General features: G+C 43.7%; 1 protein-coding gene across 1 annotated transcript in view; it reads left to right on the top strand.

Moving 5' to 3' along the window:
• Positions 1 to 2,775, top strand: part of LOC309976125 (fibroblast growth factor 11-like) — a gene marked incomplete at both ends in the record, with an annotated part of 95,374 nt that extends 92,599 nt beyond the window's left edge. The window contains one exon of the mRNA XM_082861601.1: positions 2,675 to 2,775. Coding sequence (XP_082717727.1) covers positions 2,675 to 2,775 — 101 coding nt within the window. The remainder of the gene's footprint in view (positions 1 to 2,674) is intronic.
• Positions 2,776 to 14,261: the final 11,486 nt, after the last annotated feature.

Below are 14,261 nucleotides of genomic sequence, written 5' to 3'. Positions count from 1 at the left end.
GATTCTCACGAAATTGAATGCAAAATGTCCTGTGTATAAGCATGTTTTCAAGCTCAAAGCTTTTTATCAAATTCTCAAACATGTCTCTAGTCCAAAAATGATTAAGAGTCAATGCTAAAGAATAGAGGTGGGCAAACTTTTCTGTAAAGAGTCTGACAGGAAATGCTGCAGGCTTTGAGAACCATATGGTCCCAACTGCTCAACTCTGTTGCTGTGTTGCAAAAGTAACCATGAGCAATAAGTAAACAAATGGACATGGCTGTGTTCCATTAGAACCTTATTCACACAAACAGGCATCTGGCCAGATTCAGTCCACGGGCTGTAGTGTGTTGATCCCTGCTATAGAAGGAATTCTGGTTTTGAGTGGGAGCTTACATCAAATGCCCCTTCAGATGCTCTCCAATTCGTTCATCCATTTACTCATTCATTTATTCAATGTATTGTATAGATGTCTACCAAGCCCCTGCTACGTGCTAAGTCTTATGCTTGATACAACGGATAGAAAAAGGAATGAGACAATATCACTTCCCTCAAGGATTCTACAGCCTAGTTGGAGAGACATGCCTGGAAACGACTGTCATTCGGTGTGATAAAGACTGTAATGGAAATTTGTACAAGAGACAGCACTGCCATAAATGAAACCACACAGGGAAGGGTGGTGAAGGGACCTAGGGAGATGCTGACAGAGTAGAGTCACTTGAACCAGGGTTACGAAGAGGAGGAGGGATTTTCCAAGCAGGTGATGGAAGGGCATCCCCAGCAGAAGCAAAGGCACTGAGACATAAGCTATGTTGGGGTAAGTGTAAGAAATGCAGCCTAGAACTAGAGTTTAGGGTGCAAGGGTGTCAAAGGGAAAGGGAAGCTAGAGGGAAAGACAGGGTGAAAACATACAATGAGGTGTCTTTTGATCCAAGCTAAGGATTTCGGACTTCATTCTGAAGGCAACAAGGGGGCATAAAAGGATTCGACTGCTGGCAGCTATGATCCTTTAGTGAAGTTGCTGCTCACGAGTGAACATATGCGTGTGAGTTCTCCCCTTCTCTTCCTTCCTGACACTCACTTACCTTTGATACTCACTCAAGTTTTACTCTAAGCCCTCTGATTTTCCTAATTCAAGCCAAATTGTACAAAGCCAAAATTTGTTAAGAGAGGGATTTTCTTCCAGATAATTAAAAAGTAAACCCATCTTGACAAAATGAAGGTATCCAATCTTCCCAGCCTTTCTCTCCCTCCCTCTCTCTCTCTCTCTCTCTCTCTCTCTCTCCCATTTTAGTCTCTTTATTGATTGGATTGGGGAGCTCAGAACAAGGATAGCACAATGTCCCCAGGAAAATGTCTGTAAAAATGTAATCAAAATGAAACATTTCCATTAACAAGCGCACATAACCTACTGAGAGAACATTAATGCACTTTTAAGACTTTAGGGTGAGTCTTTGGTTCTCTCCCAGGAATGGCTCCAATTAAAAAGGCTCCTAATCTTGGAGGGCATGGGTGAAGTTAGAGGCAGGAACCAGACACCACGTAACTGCACAGGACTATGACTTTATATGGGCAGCCCCAACCTTGAAGCAACAGGAGTAAATGAAGCAACCACTAAGTGCAGCTCTAGACCATACTGCTGCCTCTTTCCTGCTCTGGTCAGTTTCCACCTTGGATCTAGGATATCAAATCCTCATGCTATTTCATGCTTCACTGTTTCTTATATAATTGTTGGCTCCATCAGGGCAGGAGCTGTGTTCATCTTACATTCCCAGAGTTCAGCGCAGCCTGGCACAGAGCTGGTACCCAATTCAATTTACATGCAAACTGCCTTCTCCCTTTCTCTTCTGGGGCCAGTTTATGACTTTATGATCTCAAAGGAGAACTATCCACAGGCTTGGAGCTCTGGGATGTGGGTCAGTAAAGATCTGGAATGTCAGCTGCACCCCTCCCCTTCTGGCTCTCCATAGCCATTTCTTTAATGGCTCTCATTAGGACTATCCACCAAGTATTTCCATCTCTCTGTCTTCCAGGCACATGGTAGGATTGTATTTCCTGGTCCTCTGCTATTGGAAGTATCATGTGACAAGTTCTGGCCAATGGGGTATGAGCAAAAGTAACCATGTGACTAGTTCAGGCCAATGAGGTATGAGTGAAAGTGTCACTTTCAGGTTATTTAATTGCTGGTGTGAGACCTCCACCATTCTCTTCTTTCTAAGTGACTGGTGATATCCAAGACAGCGGCTGCTCCATCATCCTAGGTGCTTGAGTGACTATAATAAGAAAAGTCTATACGAGAGCTGCCAGTCCATATAGACATGTGATGTGAATGAGAAATAAACCTTTGATTTTCAAGCCACTGAGATCTGGGTCTTGTTTGTTATTATAGCATAACTTAGTCTTATCCTAACTTATCATTTTCCCCTAATTCCTCTCCTTCCTTTCACTTGGCCCAGCAACCCAAGATCTCCTCTTCCCTTGGTTGGCTAACCAACTTTACCTTCTCTTCTTTGTTCAGTTATTCATTTGTTTAACAAACATTCACCAAGCATCCGCTCTGAGGAGACAGAAATGGACGGACAAAGTGAACCAGACATGCCCTCAGGGGCTCACAGTCTGGTTGGCCCTGCCCTGGCCTGGGCAGTCTCTCCACTCCCTAGAAGTTCTGTCTCAGTCACTCCAATGTTCTTACCAGTGCCATCTGGTTTGTCGTTGGAGATGGAGGTCAAGTTCGAGAAGCTGTCTCCTCCTCCCACCATGGCCCCTGTCAACACCAAGGCCTATGATTACCCCTGAGCCTCCCTTGGAACCTTCCTTCACTGTGTGGTTGGATAGTCTGGGGGGCCTGAGTCCCTGCACAGGAAAACCCCAGAACCCCACTGTCATGCATGATGATGGAGCATGGGGTGCCTACGAAGTATTGGATTCTTTTATTGGTAAAGAAACCAAAACTCAGAGAAGAGCAGCTACGTGCCCAGGGTCACACAGCATCATGGTCCCAGGGTCAGCACGAACGTTAAGACCCTGTGCCCTTGAAAGAAATAATTCTTGCCTTGGGCCTCATTTCACACCCCGGCACAATAAGAGAATGGCCAAGGATGCTGGAAAAAGCCCTTTTTATCCTTGGATAAAAGGCCTGAAGATACAAGGGTGGGGGAGAGTGAGTGGGTGGGGGAGAGTTTGAGGAAAGAGGATCCTCTCATTCGAGGGAGGTGATGGACAGCTTTGACATCATTATTGAGAGGCAATGCGAGGAAGATCTTGGCCCACCAAAGCCATTGCCCTGCCTCCAGGCAGGTGAGTCTACGCCTCTCTGGGCCATCACCCTCCACTGCGTGCTGTCTTCTGGAAAAGACCTCACCCCTGATATGAATCAGCCTTGGCACATTCCCTGCAGGTCTTGGACAAACTGGGAGTCATCTCTTTTCAAGGACCTTCAACCCCTGAGATGAGTCCTCTGTGCATTTATACAGGAAAGGAAGAAGGAAGGGAAGGGGGCGGTGAGGGCCAGATTTGGGTATTTAACCCTTCATACCTAGAAATGTGGCGGCCACATTCCTGGCCTGGGCCCCCCGCAGCCTCTGCTCCCTGCTCCTGGCTGCTCCTCTCCACTCCCACTGGACAGGGGGACGTTATGTGGCAAGGTGACCCTGTCCCCTGTTCTGAGGTGGATGGGGGCGCTGGAGACTAAGCAATTAACATGCAGTCGGGAGTAAGGGTGCCCAGGGAAATTTCCTGCTGAAGCTGAGCCCTGGCAGAAGGGAAGGCTCAGCGGGCACAGGGCAGGGAAGGGGAGAGGGGGGCGGGGCCGGGACAGCTACAGGCAGCCTCGTCTGCACATGGATGCTTTTCTGGAAAGATGCCACTGGTGAGGAGTTGGGGAGAGTGGGGCCAGGGAGCAGGAAGTTTCCAGTGCTGGACAGAGAAGGATCACCACGTGGGCACTGGAGTCCAGGCCACCACCCCTCCCCAGGGAAAAGACATTCCCCTCTGTGCCCTTTCCTGGGAAGGGGCAGTCACTTGAGTCCCTGAACTTTGCGGGGCGGTAGGTGTCTCGATGGCTGGGGGAGCAGGCTTCGGGGATTTCGAGAGGCCTCTGATGTCACAGCACACATGGTGCAGTGCACACAGCAGACACACAGGGGGCAGGAAGCACACAGCACAGTCACACATATAGTGGCATACGATGGTACACACACGCGCCCAAATTCCACCACTGCTGATGTTTCCCTATGGCCCCTCCCACAAGTCCCCAAGAGGACTGGGGCCCACTTCTCAGGGAGGTCCCCACTTGTCTACCTGCTCCCTCCCACCGACATGACTCACTCCCAGAAGCCAGTGCTGGTGCCTCAGAGCCTCACTCTGGAAACCCTGACCATGCACAAGACCAAGTGTCAGGAGACAGAGGACCATGTCTTGGCTCTGCAGCTGTCTGACTGGGAGACCCTGGGTAAGTCATGCCGTCTCTGGGCCACAGTTTCCTCATCTGTCCAATGGAATCACGAGGAAAAGGAAGAGGAAGAAAGCGCCTATTCATGGGATAAGCAACGAGGTCTAAAGAAAGCACTTTGTGAGTCATAGACCACCCTAAATGTGAGCCCAGACCTGGGTGCAGAGCCACACCCTCAGGCACACACAAGCTTCCAGAGTCCTCGGCTGGGCCCCCTTCAGCCAACCAGGTCTGATCCCGATTAACCTCAGTGCAAGATCCATGTCCACAAAGACCCTCTCATTCCAACTTTGACTTTGCTTCTTACACTCTATCATTCATCCATCCAGCTATGGAATCCTGGATGCAAGGTGCCGTATATGATGTCATGATTCTGCATCCAATGCCAAGCAACTCTCCCACACCAGCTGGTGAGGCCTACAGTCCAGCTCACTTCTAACACTATCTACCTGGAGATAGAATCAGATCCCTCAGGTTAAGGGCTCAGTCCTACAAGACCCTCTCCCCACCCCAGCTCCCTGCTAGTTGTCACCTGTGCCTCTGACAGACCAGCTATAGATTAGAGCTTCCAAAGACCCCCCTCCTGGGGTTCGATTAATTTGCTAGAGTGACTCACAGATCTCAGAGAAACATTTTACTTACTAGATTACTGGTTTATTACAAATGGATATATAACTCAGGAATAGCCAGATGGAAGAGATGCATAGGGCAGGGTATGGGGAAAGGGCGAAGAGTTTCCATGCTCCCTGATCAAGCCATTCTTCATGAATCTCCAAGTTCTCACAACCCAGAAGCTCTCTGAACCCCATCCTTTTCAGCTGAAGCTTCACTACATAAACACGATTGATTAAATCATCGACCACTGGCGACTGAACTCAATCTCCAGCCCCTCTTCCCTCCCCGGAGGTCTGGAATGGGACTGAAAGTTGCAACCCTCTAATCAAGTGATTGCCTCCTCCAGTGACCAGTTCCCATCCGCAGGTGACCTAGGAGCTTTCCAAAAGTCACCTCACTAGCATAACAAAAGATGACTTTGTGCCCTCAACACCTAGGAAATTCCAAGGGTTTTAGGAGCTCTGTGCCAGAAACGGGACAAACACCAAATATACATTGATATATTTCTTATTATAAATTACAATATCACAGATAAAAAAAGTGGGCAGTACTCGGTCTTTGCTCTCAGGCAGCTCATGGCCAACTCAGTATTCTCAACAGTGGTTACCTGATAGAATCCATGGCCTGGGAGGCTTTTAAAATACTGCCTTCTGGGCCTCATCCCTAAAGATTCATAGTCAATTGATCTGAAATGGGGCCCAGGCAACCGTGTTTTTTTTTTTTTTTTTTTTTTTTTTTTGCGGTACGTGGGCTTCTCACCGCTGTGGCCTCCCCCGCCGCGGAGCACAGGCTCCGGACGCGCAGGCTCAGCGGCCATGGCTCACGGGCCCAGCCGCTCCGCGGCACGCGGTATCCTCCCGGACCGGGGCACGAACCCACGTCCCCTACGTCGGCAGGTGGACTCCCAACCACTGAGCCACCAGGGAAGCCCAGGAACCCTGTTTTTAAAAAGTCCCCCAGCTGATTCTAATGTGCCTTTGGAGCAGAGACCCACCCATCTAGTGGAGAAATTAGACATATGCCAAAAGACAGAATGGGACATTTTCACAACAGATGCACACACAATAATTGCTAACATTTACTGAGCCACATCTTTTGTGTGAGGCCAGCATTATGCCAAGTCTCATGTCGGCATATTTAATCTTCCCCAAAACCCAGGAAGGCAGGCTTCATGCCACCCATTCTACAGCTAAGTAAATGAAGCTCAAGAGATGAAGTAACTTACTCAAAGCAAGACTTCTCTGAAAAGGTGGCATTTGTGCCAAACCTTGAAAGAAAATAGAATTTTGCCCTGGAGAGATGGAAATGGAAGGCTGCCAGTGTTCTCCACCATGGCTGATTGTTAGAATTCCTGACCTGAGCGGCTTGTTAAAATGTAGGGGGGTGCAGGTGAGGGGAGCAGAGCCTCTGCTGACTGGGACAGGGGCTTCTGAAAAGGAGGAGTGGGAATGCAGATCACAGAGGCTGGTGGGGGCCAAATTATGGGAAGAGGATATTTTAGGACACATCCAAGGTAGAGCTACTTTCCCTCGCATGTAGAAATTATGTGCCCCTTGTCATTATCCCCAGAGGTGGCAGGGATGAAAATAGAATGTCAAGACAGAGTCAGAGAAGCTAGACCCAGAAGAGTCTGGGTGGAGGAAGTTGAGAATTTATCCTTAACTTTTTAAAAAGAGTGACATGGGACTTCCCTGGTGGAGCAGTGGTTAAGAATCCGCCTGCAAATGCAGGGGACACAGGTTCGAGCCCTGGTTCAGGAAGATCCCACATGCAGCGGAGCAACTAAGCCCGTGCACCACAACTACTGAGCCTGCTCTCTAGAGCCCACAACTACTGGAGCCCATGCACCTGGAGCCCATGCTCTGCAACAAAAGAAGCCACCACAATGAGAAGCCTTGCACCGCAACGAAGAGTAGCCCCGGCTCACCGCAACTAGAGAAAGCCCACGCGCACAGCAATGAAGACCCAACGCAGCCAATAAATAAATTTTTTTATTTAAAAAAAGAGTGAAATGGATGTCAACAACTATGCCTTCTATTCAGAAGCAAGAAAGTGTGGAAGGGAGAGGGTTGAACCAGGGATCAGAGGCCAAGTTCCAGACACTTTCCCTCTTAGCCTGGGCTTGGTCATCTGTGAAATGATGGCAGGGGTGGTTGCATCTCAAGGTTCTCAAACTGAGTGCTGGAGAGCCAGCACATCAGAGGGAAGCTGGTGTGGGAAGTGGGGGACTCTAGGCTCCACCCCACTCCAACCAGGGCAGTTCTGCTTTCCTCCGCTTTACACATTGGCTGCCATGGAAAGTTTCATTTGAACGAGAGATTTTATAGCTCAAGCAACTTGCGGGTGAAGCTTTGACTACTAGTGAAAGATGGCATTATCACCTTTCTCTCCTAGAACCCCTTAACATGATAGCAACCCACAAGGAGCTCAGGCACCAGCCACATGGAGGTGAGTGATGTCTGGGCTGGGCTTCCACTCAGGGAGGAAGTGGAAGTCTAAACAGAAATCACTGGGAGGCTCCTTGTCCCACAAAGTCATAAAACTTGTCCCACAAAGTCATAAAACTCCTCCCTGCCACCTTTATTGGGGGGAAAATGTGCAGAGTAGGGAAAAAAAAAAAACAGCCTACAATGCCAGTATGCTCTCCAACTGTATGATCAGACTCCCCACTCCCCACTCTATGAAGAAGTCCACAGTCCACAAGCTTCCTCACTAAACACAAAGCTTTTACTCAGCTCTTCTGTGCCACAAATTTAGTTGAGAAGAGATGTCCATGTAAGAAACTGATAACTAAGGCTTCGCGACTGTGCTAGGGTTGCTGCCAGGTGTTTTGTCCCTGATGACTTTTTTAGAACTCCCAGCAATTCTGTGTGGTAGGTAACTAGCTCTGTTCCCATTTTACAGAGAACAACTCTAAAGAAGAAAGAGGCCAAGCCCAAGTGCAGTCATCTGATTAGTAAACCATAGAACTGAGCTGTGGCCCTAGGCAGTCTGCCTGCACGTCTACACCCAGACCCATGCTATGTGCTAGACCACCAAGATGGTGGAGACCAAGCACAGCAAAGGTGGATGGACAACCCTGGGGGAAAAGAAATAATGTAAAGAATTTTTTAAAAAACCTTACAGAAAAACTCTAATAAATATTCTAATAGAGATAGAAAATATATTGCATTCATAAAGTAGGAACTGAATATTACGAAAAGAAACAATTAGAGAACAAGAAAGAGATCTAGAAAATTTTAAATGTGAAAGAAAATCCACAACACATATTGTAAAACAGCGTTAACAAAACCTTCTAAGATATAGACTGATATAGCAAATGTGGAAAAATAAGAAAAAAAAAAACATTTAAAGTAGATTGCATTGGTTGCCCTAATTCTTTACCCATTTCAATATCAAACCTTCTGCCATGTGATTTTGCACCTCTCCCCCTAAAGAGGTCTCTTGAGTTTGGGTTCTGCCATGTGTTTGCTTTGGGCCCCTGGATGTTAGTTGGGAGAATGTGACCAAAGGTTTAAAACCTCTTATGTGATTGGGCTCTTGCTTCTCTGCCATCTGCATGAGAAGAACACACTTGTGCTAGCCCACTGATCCCACAATGAGGGTGAGAGGTATCTGGAGCCAAACTAAACTCCTCCACCCAATTCTGTCCCAGATCAACCATCCCTTAGCCTACTCCCAGCTCTATGGGTAAGTCCAGTCAACATAAGCCACTCCACCTAGTTCAGCCTAAATCAGTGACTCTCAGGCACAGATCCATGAGAATAATTATGTTTTAAGGCACCAAGTTTTGGTTTGTTACATAGCATTATTGTAGCCATGGTTGATGCAAGTATCAACCCAGTAGCTGGTACTCAATTAAAAGAGAAAATAGATGGAAGAGAATTATCAAAGCAATAGTCCATGTAAATTTCCCAGCACTAAAAGACATGAACCTCCAGATCAAAGGACCTACCAAGTGCCCAGAAAAATAGATAGATTCACTGTCAAGATATATTATTGTAAAATTTCAGAACACATGAAGGGATAAACCTAAAAGCTTCCAGCAAGAAAAAACTGGTTTCCTACAAAGGAACAGGAATAAGGATGGCTATGACTTCTCAGGAGCAGCACTGGATACCAGGTAACTAGTGAAGTGGTGCCTTTTACATTCCCGGGAGAAATTGTTTTCAAAATAGAATTCTATACCTGGATACCCAATTAAGATATAAGTTGGGACTATACATTTTTTTACGTGTAAGGATTCAGATTCAAATTCCCTTTTACTTAGTAAGCTATCAGAGGATATGCTCCAGCAAAAGCAGGAAGTAAACCAAGAAAATAGCATCTAGGAAATAGGAGTTTCAACACAGGAGACTGGCTTATTCCCAGAATAAACCTTTGCAGCAGCCCTAGAGAGTAAGAATCCAGGGAAACACGAGGGATTGCTAGATGAGCTGATGTAAGATAACACTTGTGAGCAAAATACTAATAATAATGTTACAGCAGATGTGACACACCGTTTGGAAAAGTTTAAGAAAATGATGCAATTCCCCAGTGTTCATAGCAGCACTAGTTACAATAGCCAAGACATGGAAACCACCCAAGTGCTAATCAACAGATGAATGGATAAAGAAGATGTGCTGTATATATATATATATATATATATATATATATACAATGGAATATTACTCAGCCATAAAAGGAATGAAATAATGCCATTTGCAGCAACATGGATGGACCTAGAGATTATCATACTAAGTGAAGTAATTCACAAAGAGAAAAACAAATGCCATATGATATCACTTACATGTGGAATCTAAAAAATGATACAAATGAATGTATTTACAAAACAGAAACAGGCACATAGACATAGAAAATGAACTTATGGTGACCAAAGGGGAAAAGGAAGTGGGAGGGATAAATTAGGAGTTTGGGATTAGCAGATACAAACTACTGTATATAAAATAGGTAAGCAACAAGATCCTACTGTATAGGACAGGGAACTATATTCAATATCTTGTAATAAACTATTAATATAATGGAAAAGAATCTGGGGTATTCCCTGGCAGTCCAGTGGTTAGGACTCAGAGCTTTCACTGCTGTGGGCCCGGTTTCAATCCCTGGTTGGGGACCTAAGATCCCGCAACTAAGACCCATGTGGCACAGCCGAAAAAAAAAAAGAGAGAGAGAGAGAGAGAGAATCACTTTGCTGTTACCCCAGAAACTAATACAACATTGTAAATCAACTATACTTCAATTTAAAAAAAAGAACAGAAAATGATGCAATTTAAAATGTTAGGTGATTTTTATTACCTCTGAATATATTTTTCCATATAGATGGCATGATAGACAATAAGAATTTATTTCTCAGTCACATCATATTCCCTCACTGGCCAGGCAGTCCTTCCCTTTGTATTTGCGGACATGGAACACATGACCTGCAGTTTCCTCACTAGGGAAGAGAGAGATGGAAGAGGCACACAAGCTCTTAACTGCCTTAGCCCAAAGGGATAACACCAATCACATGACTCCTCCCTAACTGGAAGGGACATTGAGAAATACAGAGGAACAGATGGGTAGCTGAAGAGCACTTACTGTCTTGACCACACCAGGAAAAAAAAATGTATGAGAAAGAAAATAAAATCATTATCCATATCTTGACTCTGAAATAAGCCACATTTCTATCGCCATAATAATGTTCTAGATTTGACTAAAAAGTACAATATAACTATATAAGGTGGAGGGCACAGAACTAAGGTAAATAGCAGTGCAAAACCCTTGTATATCATAATAGGAAGTCAATAGACGATGTCTAAAACTGGACATAAAGCAAGAAATGGCATCATACACGTATTATTTAGAAATACGAAGCCAAACAGCAAACACAGCAGCTGAAAGAGTTAAAAATGTGCTGTCCCCAAATCTTAGGAAGGTATAACCTTCCAAGACTGAACCAGGAAGAAATAGAAAATATGAACAGACCAATCACAAGTAATGAAATTGAAACTGTGATTAAAAATCTTCCAACAAACACAAGTCCAGGACCAGATGGCTTCACAGGTGAATTCTATCAAACATTTACAGAAGAGCTAACACCCATCCTTCTCAAACTCTTCCAAAAAATTGCAGAGGAAGGAACACTCCCAAACTCATTCTATGAGGCCACCATCACCCTGATACCAAAACCAGACAAAGATACTACAAAAAAAGAAAATTACAGACCAATATCACTGATGAATATAGATGTAAAAATCCTCAACAAAATACTAGCAAACAGAATCCAACAACACATTAAAAGGATCATACACCATGATCAAGTGGGATTTATCCCAGGGATGCAAGGATTCTTCAATATATGCAAATCAATCAATGTGATACACCATATTAACAAATTGAAGAATAAAAACCACATGATCATCTCAATAGATGCAGAAAAAGCTTTTGACAAAATTCAACACCCATTTATGATAAACTCTCCAGAAAGTGGGCATAGAGGGAACCTACCTCAACATAATAAAGGCCATATACAACAAACCCACAGCAAACATCATTCTCAATGGTGAAAAACTGAAAGCATTTCCTCTAAGATCAGAAACAAGACAAGGATGTCCACTCTCACCACTATTATTCAACATAGTTTTGGAAGTTCTAGCCACAACAATTAGAGAAGAAAAAGAAATAAAAGGAATCCAAATTGGAAAAGAAGAAGTAAAACTGTCACTGTTTGCAGATGACATGATACTATACATAGAGAATCCTAAAGATGCTACCAGAAAACTCCTAGAGCTAATCAATGAATTTGGTAAAGTTGCAGGATACAAAATTAATGCACAGAAATCTCTTGTATTCCTATACACTAGTGATGAAATATCTGAAAGAGAAATTAAGGAAACACTTCCATTTACCATTGCAACAAAAAGAATAAAATAAATAAATAAAATAAATAGGTAGGAATAAACCTACCTAGGGAAACAAAAGACCTGTATGCAGAAAACTATAAGACGCTGATGAAAGAAATTAAAGATGATACCAACAGGTGGAGAGATATACCATGTTCTTGGATTGGAAGAATCAATATTGTGAAAATGACTATACTATCCAAAGCAATCTACAGATTCAATGCAATCCCTATCAAATTACCAATGGCATTTTTTTTACATCTTTATTGGAGTATAATTGCTTTACAATGGTGTGTTAGTTTCTGCTTTACAACAAAATGAATCAGTTATATATATACATATGTTCCCATAACTCTTCCTTCTTGCATCTCCCTCCCTCCCACCCTCCCTATCCCACTCCTCCAGGCGATCACAAAGCACAGAGCTGATCTCCCTGTGCTATGTGGCTGCTTCCCACTAGCTATCTACCTTACGTTTGGTAGTGTATATATGTCCATGCCTCTCTCTCGCTTTGTCACAGCTTACCCTTCCCCCTCCCCATATCCTCAAGTCCATTCTGTAGTAGGTCTGTGACCAATGGCATTTTTAACAGAACTAGAACAAAAAATCTTAAAATTTGTATGGAGACACAAAAGACCCCAAATAGCCAAAGCAGTCTTGAGGGAAAAAAAAAAAGGAGCTGGAGGAATCAGGCTCCCTGACTTCAGACTATACTACAAAGCTACAGTAATCAAGACAATATGGTACTGGCACAAAAACAGAAACATAGATCAATGGAACAAGATAGAAAGCCCAGAGGTAAACCCACGTACCTATGGTCAACTAATCTATGACAAAGGAGGCAAGGAAATACAATGGAGAAAAGACAGCCTCTTCAATAAGTGGTGCTGGGAAAACTGGACAGCTACATGTAAAAGAATGAAATTAGAGCACTCCCTAACACCATACACAAAAATAAACTCAAAATGGATTAGAGATCTAAATGTAAGACTGGACACTATAAAAGTCTTAGAGGAAAACATAGGCAGAACACTCTTTGACATAAATCACAGCAAGATATTTTTTGATCCACCTCCTAGAGTAATGGAAATAAAAACAAAAATAAACAAACGGGACCTAATGAAACTTCAAAGCTTTTGCACAGCAAAGGAAACCATAAACAAGATGAAAAGACAACCCTCAGAATGGGAGAAAATATTTGCCAACGAATCAACCAACAAAGGATTAATCTCCAAAATATATAAACAGCTCATGCAGCTCAATATTAAAAAAACAAACAACCCAATCCAAAAACAAGCAGAAGACCTAAATAGACATTTCACCAGAGAAGACATACAGATGGCCAAGAAGCACATGAAAAGCTGCTCAACATCACTAGTTATTAGAGAAATGCAAGTCAAAACTACAATGAGGTATCACCTCACACCAGTTAGAACGGGCTTCATCAGAAAATCTACAAACAGCAAATGCTGGAGAGGGTGTGGAGAAAAGGGCACCCTCCTGCACTGTTGGTGGGAATGTAAACTGATACAGCCACTATGGAGAACAGTATGGAGGTTCCTTAAAAAACTAAAAATAGAATTACCATGTGATCCAGCAATCCCACTACCCAGAGAAAACCACAATTGAAAAAGACACATGCACCCCAATGTCCATTGCAGCACTATTTACAAGAGCCAGGTCATGGAAGCAATCTAAATGCCTATCGACAGATGAATGGATAAAGAAGAAGTGGTACATATATACAATGGAATATTACTCAGCCATAAAAAGGAACGAAATTGGGTCATTTGTTGAGACGTGGATGGATCTAGAGACTGTCATACAGAGTGAAGTAAGTCAGAAAGAGAAAAATAAATATCGTATATTAACGCATATATGTGGAACCTAGAAAAATGGTACAGATGAACCAGTTTGTAGGGCAGAAATTGAGACACAGGTGTAGAGAACAAACGTATGGACACCAAGGGGGGAAAACGGGTGGGGTGGGGGGAATGGGATGAACTGGGAGATTGGGATTGACTGTATAAAATGGATGACTAATAAGAACCTGCTGTGTCAAAAAATAAATTAAATTAAATTTTAAAATTAAAAAAAAAAAAAGTGTTGTCCCCAAAGAGCAAGAGTGGAGGTAGGAACGGTGGGGAAAGAGTGTGCTTCTGTATCATAAGCCTTTTGGTATTTTTATTTTTTTCAATTTGCATATATCTTATTTGGACAATTTTTAAGGCAAATCAAAAACTAACGTTAAAAAAGATAAACAAACCCTGCATTTGCTGTTCAGTTCTGACCTTCTAAGTTTCTTAAATTCTAAGCATCCAAGGGAGAGAGTTTCT

The sequence above is a fragment of the Leucopleurus acutus genome (genome assembly GCF_964270905.1).
Source record: "Leucopleurus acutus genome assembly, chromosome: 19".
Lineage (NCBI taxonomy): Eukaryota > Metazoa > Chordata > Mammalia > Artiodactyla > Delphinidae > Leucopleurus > Leucopleurus acutus.
This window is presented reverse-complemented; position numbering and strand designations above follow the sequence as displayed.